Source organism: Nipponia nippon, unplaced genomic scaffold, assembly GCF_047370975.1.
Source record: "Nipponia nippon isolate SJK-2023a ecotype South Korea unplaced genomic scaffold, ASM4737097v1 scaffold_16, whole genome shotgun sequence".
In the NCBI taxonomy this organism is placed as follows: domain Eukaryota; kingdom Metazoa; phylum Chordata; class Aves; order Pelecaniformes; family Threskiornithidae; genus Nipponia; species Nipponia nippon.
In genome coordinates, this window is record NW_028262332.1 from 1,954,227 (window position 1) to 1,975,683 (window position 21,457).

At 47.3% G+C, this 21,457-nt stretch overlaps 1 protein-coding gene across 8 annotated transcripts in view; it reads left to right on the forward strand.

The window, feature by feature from the left end:
* The window catches only part of PNPLA7 (patatin like domain 7, lysophospholipase), a 127,780-nt gene that overhangs the window by 99,061 nt on the left and 7,262 nt on the right, over nt 1-21,457 (forward strand). For 4 of the 8 annotated variants that reach the window (XM_087752659.1, XM_087752658.1, XM_087752662.1 and 1 more), the window contains 6 exons: nt 944-1,060; nt 6,658-6,727; nt 8,795-8,911; nt 10,951-11,099; nt 12,580-12,732; nt 15,452-15,559. In XM_087752659.1, the coding sequence (XP_087608785.1) occupies nt 944-1,060; nt 6,658-6,727; nt 8,795-8,911; nt 10,951-11,099; nt 12,580-12,732; nt 15,452-15,559 (714 nt within the window). Of the gene's footprint in view, nt 1-445; nt 656-943; nt 1,061-6,657; nt 6,775-8,794; nt 8,912-10,950; nt 11,100-12,579; nt 12,733-15,451; nt 15,560-21,457 lie in introns of those variants that run through there. The other 4 variants (XM_087752660.1, XM_087752663.1, XM_087752664.1 and 1 more) reach the window with 3 other exon arrangements.

Genomic DNA, 21,457 nt, shown 5'->3' on the forward strand with positions numbered 1-21,457 from the left:
CCATGAAAGCGTCATTACAATATACGTGTGTCTAGAAGAGACACATTTGACAGTGCCTGCCGCTGTCGTGTAATACAATAGGTATCTGTGGTGCTTTAGGAAACCTGATGTGATTGGGTTTATCTGGCTTACGTAGAGTGCCCGTAGTAGCACCTCCGTGCTGGCTACCAAGCAGCAGGTGTAGAGCACAGTAACTCGCTTTGGGAATGAAAAATAATTGACCCTAATACATAGAAAGTGTGTTTAAAGCTCTTTAAAGTGTGACTGACTTAACCTCGTTGCAGTCCCAGAGAATCAGATATATGTTTTTGTAAGTGCTTACATTTAAATAAAAAGAAGTCTTCAGACTGGAAGAAAAATGAGGCGTGATCCAGAAATGAGACGAGATGTACAAACGTTTGCAGCAATTCCTGTATTACAGATTTATGATTTCCTTTACACGCAGGTGAGCTGCACCTACGCTGTGGAAAACTTGAAACAAGCTGAAATTTCAACTCAAAAGGATAATGAAGAGGGAGATAACGAATAACATCTTTCTGTTATTAAAAAAAAAAAATAATCAAGAATTAAACTGTACCGTTCTCATGGATTTGTTAAGGCAGAAACCTGTGCCCATGCACGCCGCTGTAGAGGGATGCTGTGATTTATGGGTGGAAGGGAAGCGATGCAAACGTACGTTCCTCCATAGCCGTATTGCAGACTGGCTACAGAGGTTGCTGCTTTCTGTTTTAAATGTATGGCACCGTACAAGGAGCTACTGGTCATAGTTTTTGTAGTTGTATTTCTGTTCTCTTGACAACTTTTGTACTTATAATAGCAATGCTTCCGACGTGTTGGCTGTAGAATCTGGAATATGATGTCTCTTGAATTGCATACATTAATATGGATTCTTGCACATATTTACCTTTGAAGTGCCTTTTTTTTTTTTCCCTTTTCTTTTTAGGTTATGAACTCAGTGTTTAAGACTATTCTAGACTTGACATATCCAATAACCTCTATGTTTTCTGGAGCAGCTTTTAACAACAGCATCAACAGCATCTTCAAAGATAAGCAGATAGAGGTAGGTTGCTTATTCACTTTATGTATAGTAAATGATGTCGCTATATTCTGTTGTAGCAGAAATAGCTTTCTTCCGTGCTAATATGAGAGATGGGGCTGTGGGATGACTGAAAACATGTTAAAACTGTGAATGCGATGTTATGTGAATATAGGAAAGAGCCTATTCTTTCATTTTGGTGGATTTAGAAAACACAAGGAGTAGATTATTTGTAGATACTTCCGTTTGATAAAGGGATCCCCTTGTCTGAGAGAAGAAGTTAAAATTGTGTCACTGAAGTAGAATTGCTGAGACTGTTTTATCATTATTTTTCTGCAGATCAGGTCTAAGAGACCCTTAGGACACACCAGAAGGCCTTGAAGAGGGCAGCAATGGGCTTGGCTTTTTTTGTTTAATTTTGGAAGCTAGAGTCGGTTTTTATAAACAGCCTATTGAAAACTGCAATAACATCAAAGTGTATTGTTTCCTGTTTTGCATATGGTGACCTTTTTGTAATCGCTAGATGTTATATGGTCTACCTGAGCTGACAGCCACATTCAGAACCCCACCTATTCTCCATCCCTCAGCAGCAGCAATTTATAAAGCACATTATCAATGGTTGTCTTCCTAGATCACCAAGCGTAGAGTGTTTGGGTAGTCTTGCAATCTTACCTCATTTGCAGTTTTAACCAAATTATTTAGAATCCTTGTGATGAAAGATTATGTAGAATCATCAAATCACAGAATCGTTTAGGTTGGAAAAGACCCGTAAGATCAAGTCCAGCCGTTAACCCAGCACTGCCAAGGCCACCACTAAACCACGTCCCTCAGCACCACATCTCCCCGGCTTTTAAGTACCCCCAGGGGTGGGGACTCAGCCCCTGCCCTGGGCAGCCTGGGCCAGGGCCTGACAGCCCTTTCGGGGAAGAAGTTTTTCCTAATATCCAACCCAAACCTGCCCTGGCGCAGCCTGAGGCCGTTCCCTCTCGTCCCATCGCTTGTTCCTGGGGAGAAGAGACCGACCCCCCCGGCTCCAGCCTCCTTTCAGGCAGTTGCAGAGAGCGATGGGGGCTCCCCTCAGCCTCCTCTTCTCCAGGCTGAGCCCCCCCAGCTCCCCCAGCCGCTCCTCCCCAGCCTTGGGCTCCAGCCCCTGCCCCAGCCTCGCTGCCCTGCTCTGGCCACGCTCCAGCCCCTCCATGGCCTTCTTGGGGTGAGGGGCCCAGCGCTGAGCACAGCACTCGAGGTGTGGCCTCACCAGTGCCCAGTCCAGGGGGACGATCCCTGCCCTGGTCACACTGTTCCTGATACAAGCCAGGATGCCATTGGCCCTCTTGGCCACCTGGGCACACTGCTGGCTCATGTTCAGCCGGCTGTCGACCAGCACCCCCAGGTCTTTTCCTGCCGGGCAGCTCCCAGCCGCTCCTCCCCACGCCTGCAGCGGTGCCTGGGGTTGTTGTGCCCCAAGTGCAGGACCCGGCCCTGAGCCTTGCTGACCCTCACCCAGTGGCCTGGGCCCATTGCCCCAGCCTGGCCAGGGCCCTCTGCAGGGCCTTCCTGCCCTCCAGCAGATCAACACTCCTGCCCAACTTGGTGTTGCCTGCAAACTGACTGAGGGTGCCCTCGATCCCCTCATCCAGATCATTGATAAAGATATTAAACAGAACTGGCCCCAGTACTGAGCCCTGGGAACACCACTTGTGACTGGCCGCCATTCACTCCATTCACCACAGCTCTTTGGGCCCAGCCGGTTTTTTACCCAGTGAAGCGTACACCTGCCAGTTTCTCCAGGAGAATGCTGTGGGAAATGGTGTAGCAAATTAACACTATATGTACTTTAAATATGTTTATTAAAAATAATCTAAAACATTCCCTACTTAAATGCTAGTATGAAAGTGATTAATCATCACGTGGCTTAAAATAGCACTTTGCTGTGCAGAGTGGATGGTGCTGGGAACAAACAGGTTTTAGAGTGATAAGTTCTTCTGAGACTGGAATTATTTTTGTGTTGTTATTTGGGCAGCACCAGCCATACTCTCAGTTCTTTAGTCATGCGTATCCTTTCCTGAAGCGCTCCAGCTCCTATCTTTGGTTCCAGCAGTGCCTGATAGGAAAACATGTGATTGACCAAGGACTGAACCAGCTCCTCTCTACTTGCTTTGACGTAGCTGAGGAGCTGCCTTATGCAAAGCACCGAGACCTTCTCAGTGGTGCGAAGCACGGTCTTCTCTCGGTTAACTTGGTGTGAATTGTGGGTGGTACGTTGCAGTGAGAGGCTGCAGGATAATGCTGAGCAGAGCTTTGAGAAGGAGTGAGTGACAAAATGGAAGAAAATCTTCTCTGAGCTTAGGTGGCCCCAGCTTCCCCTGGTCTACTATCGCTGCTTTTGATTTCAGCAGTCAATTTATCGTACTTCCCTTTACGATGCGGTCGATTCCTTCCTTACGATTTTTAACAGCCGTAATGGTATGATCTGTTCTAACCTTGCAGTCACAGGGAGGTTTTGTCCAAGAGAAATCCAGTTCTGAGGCGTGCAAGAGCGTCATCTCTGTGCATGCATGCTGAGTGTCACAGGCTAAACCCTTCAGTCTGTGCCTGAGGATTTCCTCACGTTGGAAGACTTCCATCAGATAAATAAGGAGAAATGTTGTGTAGCTCTGCAAGGAAAGAGGCAGTTACTCCTTCATTGCAATTGGTGTTGTCAGCACAGGTTAACCAGTCGTGTCGCTAGACAGATGGAAATTGAAAGCTGCCTGAGTGTAAAGGGGAACTTGCAGAGTAACAGAAGCTGAACTAAGATGCGTTAAGCCTTGTACAAATGTTTTCTTAAAGCATTATTTCAAAGCATCCAAACTGCAAACATCCATCTTTTGTCAGTAGTTGGAGTGGTTTGGGGGGCGGGGGCAGTAGCAATGATTTCCAACTGGAAATACATATTAACAAGAGTTAATTATAGCCTTACAAACACAGGTTGTGTTTGGATGCTTGGCCACAAGTCCTCCTTCCTGGGAGGATCCACGGCGATGGTGGCAGAACCTGAGAACTTCAGGCCCGAGGGGCTGGGGTGGGTACAGGCCCTTGTGTCTCTATAAAAGCCTGAAATTAGGAAGCACTGGGCCAGATAGTCCTTTTTACTGCCCGTGGCTGTGAGGTGGCACTCCTGCACTTCTCACGTGTGCCCTCATCCCTCTTCTGCATCAGAGCCGGGGAGCAGAAGCACTTAAGTTGAACTGTTATTTCTGACATTGAAAGGGAGGTTTCCATTTTCTCTTAAATTTGCTCTCTAACAGCCCTTGTAACGTAGGTGGCTCCGGATTCCCAGCAGTGCTGTTTGTGGGGTAGCCCTGGTTACCAGCAACCCCCATGATTGCTGCTGCAGATGTCAGCCAAAGGCGGGCCACGAGAAGAAATCAGCCTGTGCAAGTTCTCCCAGGAAAGCATGCAGAAATCCAGGGCAGGGCGCTTGAAAGATACTTCTCAAGAAATACAGTTATTGCTGCTCTGAAATTACCCATCCTTCTGGGAGAGCACCGGACTCTGGGATTTTTATCTCCCATGCCAGAAGCACAAAATGCTCTTGTAAGTCATCTCAGCTGAAGGTTCAGGTGTGAGGAATCAGAAAAGACTCTTATTCAAGTCTGAAACAAGACTTGATAATGCTCCATCCCCAAAATAAATGAAACAGTATCTGAGAAATGCAGTCTTTATTACTGCGTGATAGGTCTTGGTTTTGTTTCCTTCGTGCATGTGTTCGCATGAATACGAAAGCAAGTGCCAGATAGACTTCTTTCCCCATTCCCCTATTTTTGCTTAAAATATGGTTGATGCACTGAGCTCTGCAATCATCAGAATATCTTTAGCACGGAGAGGCACCCCTAATACTCTCGTAGTCACACTTTATTCATCCGCCCTCCTATGGCATTTGTACCAGATGGGTTGTAATACTTGTGCAGCATCTGTTAGTCCTCCCCAATTCCACCATCTTTGCGGAGCTGCTTAAGAGATTAAACTCATGAGAAAAAAAACTTCATGGCAGTTCAGATTTTTGTATTGAACAGCACAGAACTTACACCAGAAACACACACTGACCAGAGAGGGAGAGCTGCTCAGCTCATACTGAGAGCGGGAGTCCAAAGCCTTGTTTGGCTTGAGCTTAGGGCGCACCAAAGCTATGCTAGAGAAGACCCAGATCAAAGCTATGCTAGAGGAGACCCAGCCACCTTGTCCTGTGCACAAAGAGGCTGGCTGGATGGGAAAGCAGGTTTACCTCTTCAGTCTGGATTCAGCTTTGCTGATTGACAGAGAGCTACCAGCTGTTCCTCTCTGGCCATAAGTTCAATTTATTCAAACAAGTCCTCCTCCTTCCCCTTTGCAGGCAATTCTTTCATTAGACACCATGGAGACTTTCCAAAACTATCCTCTTTCTAACAAACTCCAGTGCCGTCGGGAGGCCACCTTCCCGTTCAGTTTTTCCAGCTAGTGGGATGTGAGTACAGACACGGCTGAAACGAAAATGAGAACTTCCCCTGCCAGGAGCAGGGCATGTTGATTTGGTCTAGCCCCTGTTGAATAAACTTGCTCGGCCATTCTTTTCATATATCATCCTGCGTATTAGGTAGGTTCTGTACCACGCTCCCCACTGCTGTTTTACCCTGCAGTATCTCAAGCAACCTCTGAGGTCGTCTTGAAGATCTGCCTTGCAGGATCCCTTGTTCCTGTAGGTAATGCTGCAAAACTTTGTTGTCCTTTTTGACTCCAGGCAGCTTTGGGTCTCAGCAGCATTGCCTTGCAGCTCCTGCTGAAATAACCCTTAGCTTCATCGTCACAAGGTACAGATTGAATGTCGTTTAGTCAAGAGACCATGACTCATATTCTTCCCTCTCTCTGTCCTGGGCTGTGGTGGCTCGGGGCCTGAGGCAAGGAAGATGCTGCCTGCTGCAGTCTTAGCTTGGGGTTACGGGGAACTGAGTAGTTGCATGCCCATCCACGGTGAATACGGTTATGGAAGGCTTGCTCTGTCTAGTGGATGAACACCACTCTGAGTGGAAACAGGTGGGTGAAATGCAAGAACGGCCGTATTGGGTGAGATCAAAGGTCTCTCTAGCTTAGTGCCCATGTATCCAGCAGAGGCCAAAATCAGCAGGTATTTAGAGACCTAGATAAGAGCCAAATATGTAAAAGGTGAGTCTTCCCTTCATGTTGTCCTCCAGCAATAAACAGCCTAGGGATCTCCTTAGAAGAGTTATCATCAGCCCCCCCCCCCCTCCCCCTTCATCTGAACGAAAAACAGATATCTGAAAGAAAGTGAACTCCTGGTTTGAGTGATGAGGTTTCTGTGGTGCTCTGTATGCTGGATGGTCTTCTGGAACAAGTATTTTTTTGCTACTAAAAAAGGAAATAAGGATTTTTGTCTGCCTTGATCCTGCACGAAGTGCTCGCATAAGAAACAAATTTATGAACTTAAACACAGGGCTGGTGGGTTTTTCTCCATCCATGCAGGTGTTTGTGTCTACAGATCTGTCTGTTAGGCTACAGAGGTTGTTGCTGTGGTTTGTGTTAGGCACAGGTTTCATTTTAAGTGCAAGGTTACAGACGTAGTAAAATTGGGACCTCCTCTGTTGCAGGATCTGTGGATTCCTTACTTCACGATCACAACCGACATCACTGCCTCAGCAATGCGGGTCCACACGGACGGTGAGTGCGCCGGCGGCCTTCTCCGGCAGCAGGTCTTCAATAGTGATGTGAGACTTCATGTCACCCCTTGTTCCTGGAATCTTCCTCACCTTTAAATTTGTCTTTCCTTTTGTTTCTCCCATCTCTGTTATTTGCTGAGCACCAAACTGTGGTTGTACAAAGATAACAAGGAACAGAGCTGTTGGGAAGAAATGAAATGCGATGCTGTATTCACTATTTAGAGAGAAAATGGGTCCATTGACACCAGTCTGTTTCCTTAAAACATCCCATGAAGTGCAGGTGGTTTAGCCATAAATCAGAACTAACGCAACCAAAACATTTTAAGATTCAAATTCCCCTTAAATGAAGCTGTTTTCCCAATAAAGAGACTCCTGTGCCTGAAGCAGAGGCTAGGTTAGGTTCGCATTTGTGTCCAGTCCTCTTTATTTCTCTGGTGGAAAACTGTAACGTACTTTACTGACTGAACAGAGGAGAAGGATCCGAGCTGTCTGCTCCGCTGCCAGGACGTGGTGGCAGCCCTGTGGGACGCTTGCTTTAGCTTTGGTCTATTTGGGGTAAGGGTGCGGTGACGCAGGCTTCAGTGAAGAACATAGAAGCCTACCAGCTACCCCTTGGGTTGCCGAAGCCTTTGCTGCCACGTCTCTGATGTTTCGTCTTGTGAGCTGGCGCAGGCAAGGCACTCCGTCCCTGCCGTTAGGGTGTGGGTTACAGAGCCGCTAAATTGTACTGACACCGGGGCTTTGTTGGCTGAGGACAACCAAGGTTGCTAAAACAAGCAGACAAAGGATTAACCTTTCTCAGAGGTTTTGTATTCCCGTTCTGCAGCGGGTTAAGCCAGCTTAGGTCAGGAAACTCGCTCCATCCAGCTGCTTGTCCCTGCGGGAGTTTAAGATCAGGATAGCAATCAGCAGGAGAATGGTTATGGTCGTCTCCAGGATTCACGGAAAGGAGAGGAAGGAGGTTCCCAGCTGCTGCAATTGCCCATCTTGGTTTCATCTGTGGGGTGTAACAGAAGAAGTGGGCATTTTTCTTGGGTGGAGGTTCCAACTCACCTAAATCTATTAATAATAAAAGCCAAATCTGCCAGTACTGACCTGTGCTAAACAGCAGGAGTGCCTAGGTTATAATTAGAAACAGAACTGTTATATGTTTTAGAAAGAAAAGGAAAAAAAAAAAATCAATTCCAGTTTGCTGGAAAGAGTTGCTGTTTGAAGCACCAAGTAGTTAATTATTGAGAAGTGAGCTAACACTGCAAGTCTTACTTATTTTTGATATTTTAAAGATTCGCTTTTCAGACGAGACTCTTGGCCTCTTTGGAAAGGCAGCATCTTCTCAGTTCAGCTGATGCGAATGTTAAGAGAGAAATGGGTAAATAAGAGCCTTAAAGCAGAGTTTTACAGGAAACAGAGCCAATCAATTTCTACTTGATTAAACTTTCTGTTTCTAACAGCTTAAAAGATTATAACTTTCTTCCTTACAGCACTATTAACAGAGAGGTCCTAAGAAGAGATAAGGTCGCCACCATGAACTCTCACTGGTTTTACAAGTGAAAATGTTTGCTTATGGCAGAGCGGGGAAAACAGAATTTTTGAGCTTCTACAGCATATATTTTTCATGTTCAGCTCCTGCTAAAAGTCTGGTTTTTGTGGGTCTCTGTAGATCATAATGGCTTTATCTGCACTTCAGTCTGCTTATTCTTTCTATCCCTTTGTCCCTGGGAGAAGCCTTTTCCTTTCCTTATCAGTGTCAGCTCAACAAAGCACTAAAGATGATCCCTGCGGTCAGGCATATGCTGAAATCTGCTTGAAGGCAATAAATATGAGGCATGGGCTTAAAACTGTGGTTTCTAACGCCTTTGCCTGACAGTATGTCTGCATAGCCTTTTTTTTTTCCCCTTTTTCCTAGCCAGGATTATGGTATAGAAAATAATAAACTGCTTTAATAACTTTCTAACAGTATTCTCAGGAGAGCCTCTATCTCCCGATTATTTTAATGAGCGCAAAAGCCTACCCCGCCTCGGCGGCAGTAATTAATGCTGTTGCCATTCCCTCCCTCTCGTTCCTGCAGGTTCTCTGTGGAGGTACGTCCGTGCCAGCATGTCCCTCTCCGGGTATATGCCTCCTCTCTGTGACCCGAAGGACGGGCATCTCTTGATGGACGGAGGTTATATCAACAACCTTCCTGGTAGGTGCACAGATCCGTTGGGAAGAAGTTACCAGGAGCACAGCCTGTCACACAGCCCGCCAGACTTGGTCCTCTTTTTTTTTTTTTTTTTTTTTTTTTCCCCCTCCCCCCAAAAAGGAAACAAGGAGAAATATTGCAGACACCTTTAATCTCATGATGGTTACCAGGAGTTATTGTTCTCAGTTTCCTAGGTGGTTGCTTTATGATGGCTTTATTAAGACTATTTTTGTTATGAAGTGTTTCCTAATAGACATGTTCTGAACATAGAATTCCAAGCTAATTTTGAATTTATTTTAGTGCTCACTGAAAGGAGAGAGCAGAAATTAAACTGCAAACATATAGTCTGTCTTTGAGTTTCTTTTCAAAAAGTATCGGTTGAATAAGAAATAATTCTGAGAAAGCGGCAGCATTAACTCTTCATTGTTCAGGCTGGTGCCACCCAGAGCCCGAAGGGTTCAGCTGGCAGGCGTCGGTGTCTCGGGTAGCTGCTAGCACGTGGCAGAGGGGGAATCGCGTGGCCTTCAGAAGAGTGATGGGGGTTTGGGATGTTCTGAGAACTGGACCCAGAAGGGTCCAAGGCTGTGAATTCGCTCGTGTGTGTTTGGGATGTGGTTTATGTCAGGGTTGTCGTCGTAGTCAGAACGCGTTGGAAGGTGGGTGGCTCAGGAGGGTGGTCAAGATAGAAGAGGGACGTGTGGCGTCACCGCGGTTTGTGACTGATAGTTGTGTACAAATAAAGAGGAAGGAATCTAAGCTAGAGACTCTGCATCTGAGCAACCTAAATCATTTACATGTTCAAGACAAACCGAGACTATATTTTTCCATCAGGGCTGTATTTGCTGAAACACCAGAAATGGAAATAACACAAAATAGACCCCCAAAGTCTGCATCTGACACTCTCCGTTTGTGTCTGTAAGCAAAAGTATGAATTGCAAACCAAGGCACCTTTTCCACCCACACATATTGGAGTGGGCAAAGAGCACGTGTGCAGGTGCCACTGGGTGGAAAAGATACAACAGACTGAACGAGCCCAGGAATATAAATCCAAGTTACAGAACAGATCTGATTTAAATAAGTGTCTAAATTAAGAATCTAAATTGGCTCTTCAGAGCTGTGGTTTTCCTACGCATAACTATTCTGGAAACTGCAACTATCTTGGACTCTGGGGGTGTGGAAGAAATATAAATTCATGCTGTGAGGTACATGTCCTTTTCTTCCTTCCCTTGGCACTTCCCTAAATCCTCGCCCATATCCAAAGGCAGCAGCTAGTCCTTTTACTGACCTTGAAGGAGGAAGCGTTGCCTCATTTCTCTCCCACTTCCAAATATGAATCTTTCTCTTGGATCCCAAAGCTTTTCTTAGACTGAAATCCTCCCTGCCACTCCTTGCTGTCTGGGTCCTGTGCTGCTCCTTTCCTTTATTACCTTCTGTCTGCAGAGCTGACCCCTGCACTGCTGACTCTCCTCTTTAAGGCCGCTGCCACTTGTTCTCTCTACACGTCCCCCAGATCTTCTGTTCTCATGAGAACTGCTGCACGAGGTAGAATTCATGTGGGTTTAATCTGCTCTTTCACGTTATACCTGCCCTGGTGTAGCTGTGGACCCGAGCTGCGTGTGTCCCACCTCCTCTCCCCGGCTCCCTGCCGTACAGTTTTGCTGCTGCCTTCACGTTGGTTCTGGTGACAGTGTGGCCTCGGGGAGAGTCAGGTCATCCTGCTGATCTGGGGTAAAACGTACCCCGTACGTGATGCTTACCAGCAGTTCAGCAACAGGAGCTTGCCCTGAGGTTACGCAGGGGCCCGGTCGGTGCGGAGCGGGCAGCGCGCTGGGATCTCTCCGTGAAAATGGAGCAGGTGGGGCAGGAGCCTCCCCGGGGAAAGGGGCTCTTGGCAGAGTTGCTGCAAATGTTTATACCTGAGCTGCTCAAAGAGACACTGGTGGTAGGTACAGCGCCAGGTTCTGTGCTCCCTAGCAGTATGTACGTAAGCTTTGGCTGAGCAGCACCAGGGCTGGCAGTACTGATACAACCTTTCCCACTAGCTGATGTTGCGAGGTCCATGGGCGCAAAGGTGGTGATCGCGATCGATGTGGGGAGCCGGGATGAGACAGACCTCACCAACTACGGCGACTGCTTGTCTGGCTGGTGGCTGCTCTGGAAGAGGTGGAATCCGCTGGCCGAGAAAGTCAAGGTATGGTAGACTGTATTAAAATGGCAGCTGTTTTCGTGTACAGAGCAGGAAGCTTCTCCTTGTTCATTCAGGGAGGGAGCCTGCTGACAGACCATCATCCTTCTTGGGTTTGAGCTCTGACTCTTGGACGAAGACAGCTGGGCAGTGCCCTGCCGCCAAAGGGAAGGCAGTGACATGGGAGAGGGTAGAGCCACACTCTGGGAAGGGTATGGTAGAATTGTTAGAGCAAAGAAACCTTTTCTTAGAGGTGCATTAAGTTTTGATAATGTCAGAATTTACAAATTTTACCAATAAAAGTAGTAACTTTGTCCAATTCAGTGTTGCTATCCTGTGGGTCTCTGAACTGTTGGCTTGGGGAGGTTTTAGCACCAGGCAGTAATTCACATTACTGCTGCTGATAAACGCGGGGCTGCAGAGCATGATGGGTTTTTTCTCTTGTTACATGCAGTCAGGCCAACTCTGTTACTCTGCTTCATTTCCTAAATTATCTGGCTCTGCAGCTGTCCCCCAAGTGAATGCTGTTTTTTCTTCTTCCCTCCTAACTAAATTAACACATTCCCCCGTTGGAATTGGAATAGAATACTTGTTTGTGCTTCCCGAAGTTGGGGAAAATACTACAAGCTGTGGGTCCTGCTCTGTAATCTAAAGTTTTTTTTCTCTCTATTAACTCCCTTCCCCAAAAAGGCCTCATCTCCTTGAGGAGTGGCCTTTCGGAGTGGGTGCAGCGGTGGAGTGCCCTGCTGTGCCTTGGCAGAGTTGACCGCGCTGCTCCCAGCATGTAGTGGGAGTGTTTGATGGGGGAAAAGGGAAGACCCTGACCCTCCTCAGTAGTGCCCAGTGAAATATTATAACTGCCCAAACGGCAGTAGGCACACATGAAAACATGGGATTCCTTCTGAACACCGGAAAACACTTTTTTTACTGGGGGTGGTGAAACACTGGCCAACCAGAGAGATTGTAGAGTCTCCATCTGTGGAGCTATTTAGAACTCAGCTGGACGTGGTCTTGGCCAGTCTGGCCCAGCTGAGCCTGCTTGAGCCAGGAGGGTTGGAGCAGACAATCTCGAGAGGTCCCTGCCAACCTCAATCATTCTGTGAAATCTCTGCCCTGGTACTGTAGAGATCATCCCTGATTTCTGCCTTGAAGGATCACTGTCCCCCTCGCACCTCAGCACAGATCTCCCTCTTAAGGTACCAATATCCTGGAATGAAAGACTCAATTCAACCTTGAACTGCAGAAATATGTTTGAAGGCAATTCCCTTTCTGCTGTGGATTATGGAGACTCATTGGCTAGCTGTCCACACTGTCTGGGAAACAGATGGAGGTGCTGATGTGTGAAGGCTTCAGCAGGCTTTTGCTCACTCTTGGAAAAAAAGGAAATTGATAGATAACTTGCTTTTTCTCCATTGTGAATACAGAACATATTCTGAAATGGAATTTCTGAATTAATCATGATTGGTGTGTCTGGTCTCGATGGCAGGTGCTGAATATGGCAGAGATCCAGACGCGGCTTGCGTACGTGTGCTGTGTGCGGCAGCTGGAGATGGTGAAGAACAGCGATTACTGCGAGTACATCCGCCCCCCCATCGACCGATACAGAACCCTGGACTTCGGGAAATTCGATGAAATCTGTGTAAGTGCATCCAGGGGAAGGCAGTTCCCCCGTATTGCCGTTCCACAGAAATCTGCTGCTTTGTGGTGCTAATTAGTGCCAAAGCTGTTGGAGAGTAAGAGAAGTCAGTTGGCACACGCTAAATAATGCTGTGGAATGATATCATGACTGTGAGATTGGATTAACAGCAGAAATCAAGTTAGTGATCTTGATGATATAATGACCCGTGAATGGATCAGTTGCCTTGCTCCGTTTCATGACAGTTCTTGTTCAGCTGCTTGGTAAAAACTCTTGGGTGCCTGAGCTGCTTTGGGCAGTTGGGGTTTGTCAAATGGTGTCATTTCTCTTCCTTCATTATGTAGCTTGTTGTCGCATGAAAGATTTGAAGAAGTCTGTAGGGGAGGCCGTGAATCACTGAAATGGAGGGCAACATGCTAAAATATCTGGCTCTGTTAACATTTCAACACTTCTATTAATAGAACATATCATCCGCAATTCCTCTGCACCTGATAGAGTATCAGGAAAACGGCACCAATGTCAGTGGAAGGACGTTGTAAAAGGGTAGTACGAGGTTACGCGTCTCTGGGATTTAGTTTTGTTTGTCTGTATCAGAAACCAGCGTGGGAAGAACTGACTCCAGATGTGCGGTTGAATTGTCTTAGGGACATAATTCAGCATTCACAACAAAAATCTCTGCCCAGGTTGAGGTAATGATAGCAATTCTGGCTCATTATCTCTTGTCACAAAAGTTATTTTACTGTCTCTTTCCATTCTTTGCCTGCTTCAGCCATGCAAACGTCTTCCATCTTCAGGTGTTTCTGCAAGCTTTGCTCTTCTCCTAGGCTGGAAAAAAAAACAAACCACCACCATTTTTCCTTTAAGTTGATCTCCTTTATAGATATAATGAGACCCTACACTACTCACTAGGCTGCAGGTTGATTTCTCTGATAATGTCTTACAAATACGAAACAAAACCAGTAATACCATTAAGCCCTGCAGATTCACATGTGAGAGAGTCCTTAGGACCAAACAGCAGCTATTCCAAACCACCAGCTGATTTCCCCAATATCAATATTTTCTCAAGGATATTTGGTGTCTCATAGCTCCTGGGCAAACAGTGCTGTCTGCCAACGGTGGATCTAAGACTTTGCTGATAAATAATATTCTTCACTAGATGGAGTGCCCTGGCCATTTTGAAAACCTTGATGAACGGGTCTGGTAGTTCATCACAGCAACAGACAGTAAGCTGTCCGATCATTGTTCTGCCTCTGTCTGATCTGGTGTCGTTAAGGAGATTTAAAGGCGCCAGGCAAATTTTTCTCAGTGGAATAAAACCTGGGAAAAGTGCGGTTTCTCGAAGATGTCGCTTTCTGTGAGCAAGTTCTTGGCACGAGGCACTTGCAGGTGTGGAGGGGCAGCACCCTCCCGGATTCTCATTCCCTGCAGTGTAGTTAAATAACTTTTGTCCACAGGGAAGCTTTAAACTGCGCTGACCTTAAAGGAAGGGGCACCCTAGGCATTCCTTCACTGTTACAGGCTGTGAAGTAGGGGGGTTTTTCATTTCAACTACATACCTGGATTTTACAGAAAATAGAAACGGGCACCGTATAACCATTCAGCACGTTCAGAAGAACAAAAATCCCCCTTTCTTGTCAAAACCCCTCTGCTGTATCAGCCTAGAGTGACAAGGCAGCCGCGTGTCGTTTCCTGAAGCTCAGGTTCTCGCAGTTATTTTCGATCAACCTGACCCAGCCAGCTGTAGATCCGTCAAGTCCCTTTTCCTCCTGAGTAATCACATCCACCCTGGGCTGAGGAGCTAGGATAGATTACGAGAGGTGAATTCCAGCCTGAGTGCCTCCCCTGCTTTGAACCCTGGTCCAAAAACCAGAGGAGAGACGATACTGGCTCAGCCAGGGCTGCTTCCAGTGCTCGGAGTTGCCACGCAAGCCCCAGGTTTAGTGCGTGCCGCTAGCGCGAGAGCTGGAAATAGGATCCAGGCCTCCTGACACCTGCTGCCCTGTCCTTTCGATTTGATTTTTCAACACCCTTTCTACTGTCTTGTTAGAAAAAAGAGTAAAACATGGAGCAATTGGTTTATTTTTTCCAGTTGTTTCCATGCTAGGGATACGGCACCATGTTATTACTCCAAGCGCAAATTATTTTATGCTTTTAAATTAGAGGAACGTGTAGTTTGTGGGTTTGGTGTTGTCCGTGGGCCATCGTTTCTGCTCCAGCAAACTAACGCTTGCATGTTCAGTGCTGTCTGGCTTAACGCGTTCCAAGAGATTTCGGAACCGGGTGCCCTATGGTGACTTTTCTTTGCTGGACTTGAGCCAAGGGGGCGAAAGACACAAATTAATGAATACATTCTTCCAAAGAAAGAGCCTGTACTGGAAGGGCGTATACATACGCGTCCTAAGCTTCTCTTTATATGGCATTATTCGGTGAACAGCCTGCCTGAAGCCAGTGCTGTAAAAATAGTTGTGTCAGGTGGCACTTTTCATTGCATACAGTGGGCTCAAAGGTCAAGTTAGCGTTTGGACTTAAAATAGCACCTTGTTTGCCTAATCGTTCCCCTAATTCTTAGCCCGAACAACTTATGTAGCTGAGGCTGGAAGGCAGCAAAAGTACATCCAGGCTTTGGGGTAGACCTCTGGATTTCCTACTAATTTGCAGGTGATGTGACATAATGGTTTTTTTGCTATTAATTACTTTTTGCCCTGACTCTCTTTTTTCCCAGGAAGTGGGATATCAGCACGGGAAAACAGTATTTAATGTCTGGTGCAGGAGTGGAGTCCTTGAGAAGATGCTAAGGGACAGGCAAGAGACTTGCAAATCCAAAACTGATGTAAGTGTTTGGTATAAATGCACTATTCCGCAAGAGTTACTTAACGCGTGCCAGATTGCGTACTGGCCAGAAACTGGGCAGGGGTATGAAGGAGAATCATCAATCGCCTCAAGTCCTTATTGTGAGCATGCATGTATTAGTTAAAACTGTATTTTAGGCATGAAAAGGTATGATCGGTTTTTCAGAAATGTCTTTTCTTGAACCATAGCCTGAATGAATGAGGTCCTGCGCTTGGCTGATCATCAGTGATCAGTGTGGCCCCAGAGTGCTCTGCTGGAGCCCAGGCTCTGATGCCTGCCTGTCCATCCCCGATATCTGATGCATGCCCATGAGGAGATCCATCCGTATCCTCAGCGAGTACGGTGCGGTCTCTGAAACCCCAGGAACCGATGTAGCACTCTGTAGGGCGGCTCTCCTGTTGCTGTTCCATTCTAACAGGTTATTGATACCGTGTTTGTAACGTGGAATCGTTCATAACACAAATGTCCTCGAAGGAAGGCAGGATGCTCACCAGTAACTGGCATTTTCTGAACCATGTAACTGATGATGGCATCCTGGCTTGTATCAGGAACAGTGTGGCCAGCAGGACCAGGGAGGTGATGGTGCCCCTGTGCTGGGCACTGGTGAGGCCGCCCCTCGAATGCTGTGCTCAGCGCTGGGCCCCTCACCCCACGAAGGCCATGGAGGGGCTGGAGCGTGGCCAGAGCAGGGCAGCGAGGCTGGGGCAGGGGCTGGAGCCCAAGGCTGGGGAGGAGCGGCTGGGGGAGCTGGGGGGGCTCAGCCTGGAGAAGAGGAGGCTGAGGGGAGCCCTCATCGCTCTCTGCAACTGCCTGAAAGGAGGCTGGAGCCGGGGGGGTCGGTCTCTTCTCCCCAGTAACAAGCGATGGGACGAGAGGGAACGGCCTCAGGCTGCGCCAGGGCAGGGTTAGGTTGGATATTAGGAAAAACTTCTTCCTGGAGAGAGTGGTCTGGCATTGAACAGGCTGCCCAGGGAAGCGGTGCAATCACAGTCCCTGGAAGCGTTCAAAAACTGTGTGGATGTGGTGCTTAGGGACGTGGTTTAGAGGTGGACCTGGCAGTTCAGTTAGCGGTTGGACTCGATGATCTCAGAGGTCCTTTCCAACCTTAACGATTCTGTGATTCTGTGTGTACGTGTTTACACACCCAACTTTCTCTTCTCCTTCCCTGTGTGTGTCAGCAGCCTTGTGGGCACTAAACGCTGCTGACTGAGCTGCCTTCTGCACCGAGCGCTGGCTTGGGGGCTGCGACTGTGCCCCCGCAGGTCCTGCGAGAGAGGCTGGCGTGTGGTTTCAGGTGATGAGCCACATCTGTACCCATCGCTTGAGTGCGTGTGTGGACTGCCTCCCCGAGTAACGCTGGGTAGGCACAAGTAACCTTTTAAGAATTATTTTTCATTTATTCTTGTGCCACAGACTTGAGGTGGTACCTGGATATTGTTCTTGCTACTAGAAGCTGGTCTGCCAGGGCAGTGGCCCTGCCACCAGCTGCCCGATGCTCGGCACAGAGGACATGAATTGGGACGGCTGGCATTGATCTCGGCCATTGCTGGCTTTCAGGATGTGACTCGAATCATTCTCAGATGCTTCCAGAAAACCTGAACTAAACCCTTGCTGGAGATGTGTTTTTAGCCAAGAGTTAAAATCCCTGCAAAGCCGTCGATTTTTTGCTTTGTTGCTTTTCTTCCTCACTCTCTGTTAGGAAAGGCATTTTGTAGAGCTGTCGCTGAGGCTCCGCAGAAGCTTGCAGCACTGTCGAGCCACTGGGTTTCACGCACCTCGTTCTGCCCGCTTCAGCACATCCGAGCAGTGAATGTACAGTTTGGTAAATGCCTGATTATGGTAAATCTACAGCCGACATAGTGTTGCTGTATCGTTCCAGTCCCATTGAGATTTCTACTTAAAAGTACGATAAAATTCTCTTGGTTTTACAGTTTAAGGATTGAGGTCAGCTTCTAGAGTTGGTTCATAACTCAGTGGGCTGACTGAATTTCTTGGTGGGGAAGTTTCAGTTGTTTTTAAGAAACAGTTATTACCTTTTTGAGCACTTGGGTACTATATTATAATAGCTTATTATCAGTACCCTCCTTTGAATTCCTCTGATTTAAAACCCAAGTGCTACAAAAGGCGTCATGTTTTACCCAGTAATTCATCTTTATCATCTTTTAGAGATAGGGAAATGAGCAGTAATATTTTAAGTGATTGCCAAAATGTGTCATAACTGTAGTGAGCCTCTAAGGAAAGTCAGTAGAGGTGAAAAATGACATTGAGGATTTGGAGCACTTTCGCTAGGAGGGAGGTGGCGTGAGCAAGGGGAGAGGAAGGGCAGCGCTTGCAGGGACGGGCATGAGCCCAGCAACGAGGGGCGGATGATGCCCACATCTGAGCTAGTTGCCCTAGACCCCCATTTGTCACTGGAGAGAGACGAGCCTCTGCAGGGTGTGAGTCACTTGATGAAATGGAAGCGGCTCCGTTGGGATGAGGTGAATGGCACCCTCGGCTCCGGCCGTGTGAAGGGAGCCAAGGGCAACTAGTGCCAATGGCTTCCTATCATCGGGCGAATCCCACCCAAGCTGCCTGGCAGGGTGAGTGGCTTTGGGAGGAGCACAGAGGGACTGAGCTTTATGGGAAACTAGCTGGCGATCTGAGGAGCCCCAAAATTCATCAGCTTGTTATTTCTTACTGGGAAGATGACCTGGAGTAGGAGATGCATTAGTCTGAGCTGCAGAAGACGGGTCTCCATTCTGCCTCTGGCACCTTGTGTTCAGACTAGTTGTGTTTGTTTATCTGTATTAATAGTCACAAGGAGAAGTCAAGGGAAGGAAAATTGTGGGTGTCTCGGAAATGGTTATAGGTCCTATTTCATCCTCCCACTTTTATCACCAACTGGTAACAAGCTCAAACATATTCACTGCTGTAACAAGTGCTTCTTTTAAAGAAGACCTCTTTTAAAATTGCCCGTTATATGGGATACAGTAATTCAGGCTAATATTTCAGTTAAATTATGATATTACAGCTGTGCATCAAGCAGCATGTTGAACGTTTATCACAATCTGCTGTGTTTTTTTTCTGGCCCTTCAACTGCCCTGGAGATCAACTACGTCACGTACTCATTGCAGACGTAGCCTGTCATTGCATTTCTGTGTACGCGCTTGATACCAAGGCAGAATGTGCTGCTTGCAGAGACGCCAAGAGTATGAAAATAATGGGTTCAGGAGAGTGACTCAACAAACTGCCCGGGTTACGGAGCGGGAACCGTCAGCTTTGTACGTTCCCCCAAACTCGACGCTAAGGCTCAGTCCCAGGCTGTGCTCCCAAGGCCCTAGGAGCTCGTCTGCTCTTCCTCTGAAAACTCTGGAGTCCGGTAAAAAACAAAAATTTTTTTTTTTTTTTCATCTGACTTTTGTTTCAGTAGATTTATTTCTACAAAATAACAGGTATTGCAGGCTCCCACTGGGGTGTTTGTCCTTTTTTTCCTTAGTGCATTAGAGTCACTTAAGTCCTTTAGCTCTGCTATCTTCCAAGGATAACAGCTGATATTTTTAACTTGCCTTTCATTAGCAAAGGCTTTGATGCTCTATATGTTTTAGTTCTTCAGCTATTTCTGGAGTGCTCAACATTTGAGAGAGCTGAGCACAGTTTCTTATCATCTTGTTTCCATGTCGTAAGCATTGAATATTTACTTAAAAACTCCAGATATTTAATCATTTAGATACTTTTTCCTTTGCTTTCATCATTCAGTCACTGTTTATCTTGTCTCAAAAATGCAAATACTGAAGATACAAACAACAGGAACCTTAGATAAACTTCACTTGACCAACCCTTGCTCTTCCCCAGCACTGAATAATGCAGTACTGTTAACTGGATCTCCTCAGGGAAGTTTTGTCTACTGAAGTGTTATTCATAGTCAAAGCTAAATATAATTTAGCAGACTACAATAGTAACTGTCTTTCTCTAATTTATTTAATAAAGATTGTGCCGAAGAGAATACTTTCCTCCTTGGAAAAAAAATACCAGCAGAAAGGTTTTAGAGTAGGTTTCAAATGAATCCAAGACACTTCTTTGCCTCGTGTTAACTGATGGGAGCATGCTTTTGTCCTTAAAAGTACTAAGAGGAAGTGTTTAAACATTAAATTCCTGCTTGCAAAGCGTCAGACGAGCGTGGGAAGACACCTGGTTTCCCACAAGTGGTGTTCCAGTCTCAGTGCTAAGACTTTGGGGTGCAGCTGCCTCAGCAAGTGTCCTCGAACAGGCTTACCCGCGGGATCCTCTATGTCAGCGACCGAAACAGATGCTCCCGTGGCTACGGTCGCACTGCCGATTGCCTTCATACTCATCTGTCCTCACTGCTCATCTGCGGGAGCACGGGAGCTGCTGGTGGGTTTCCTGAAGCACCTTCTGGTGACGGTCGCTGCAGGATTCTGTTCAGCTGTTCATGCAGCACCCTGGACTTTTGTCCCCTCCAAAGCCAGTCCGTCTGCTCCGTGCTCCCAAGGACAGCCTGGCGCGCGCCTGCCTGAGCGCTGGGTGCAGCCACTTTGTTGCTTGGGAAGAGTCCGTGTTTTTAGAGTACAGGTGATTGCCTCGAACATTGCTGTGTCTGCTTGGGGGCCAGAGTTTGCACATATCCCTCGCTTAATCATATGGCACAAAATGAAGATGTAGATACTTTTTTTTTCCTGTCCTGGGGAACAGCTTTCTGCAAACGCTTCACTGGGACTATTCAGGTCGGATGTTCAAAATGAGCCTGGACTGACTCACCCTTCTTGACGGTTCCTTAATGGTCAAACTGAGCTTCTGAGCTTCCCGACTTCTGTATATTTTGAAGTGTGTGTTCTAAGCTACTGCTGTTTCGTTTCGTACAGGTATTTTTTAATTCCCTTTGGGCTTTTCTCTGTCCGCCGCTCCCCACCAGCTGTTTGTCCTGGATCCGCACCTTGCTTCAACCGTACTAAATTACATCAAAAGTTAGTTACGGATTAAAGGTCAACTGAGAGCAATCTGCTGCAGCTGTAATGGGCTTCTGCTGTGACCCCCACGGGGGCTGTATGATTCATAGTATCGGTGCTCTTGCCAGAAGAGCAAAGAATTGCTCATAAAAACCCTGCGTTAGGAAATTGCCCTGTCTGGAAGCACATGGACAGGTCTGGGTGTTTAGGAAGATGGCTGTCACAGCAATTCCTGGCAGCCCAGTGCTGATAACATGCCCCCTGCCAGCTCTTCCCCGTCTCTCTCCTCTGGGGGTGTGTGCTATTGTACTAATTAAAATCACTGGTTTTAAAGCAATGTGAGGGGGCGTTCAGGTTTCCATCTGGTGACCTTGCACCTGGCCCTGAGGAGGCAGGCAGGGCTGCTCACGGCATGGCAGGCGGGAAGACCAAAACCGTTCTGAAATGCCAAAGTTAGGTTTTATTAGAGGAGAAACTGGAGCAGGCAACTTCTCAAAATAGAGAACATTCAACCCACTGCTTGGGTGAGACACAGTAAAAATAGAAAGGGTTTATTGAAAAGAGGAATTACAGTGGGAAGTATTTCTCCTCGCGGGCGGACCACGTACCTCAGGCTCTCGCTCGCTGCAGCACCTCCAGCTCCACGGCTTGCTGGGGTCCCCGGGGGGGTCCTGCTCGCCCCAGAGCCTGGGCTGCTGCCTGCCCGCCCGTGCAGCCTCCCATGGCATCGCTCTGCAGGCTCAGGGCTGGGCCATGCATGGTGTCCCACCGGGGCACTGCGGCCACTTCCCCTTCTCCCAAGGGAAGGCGACAGCTCCCCGGGGGCTGCATCTGGCCCAGCCGGTCCCTCTTATAAAGTAACAGTGATGGAGAACAAACAAGTAAAATGAGCACTGTCTGTCACAGAGTCCAGACCCTCTGGTTCTTGTCTT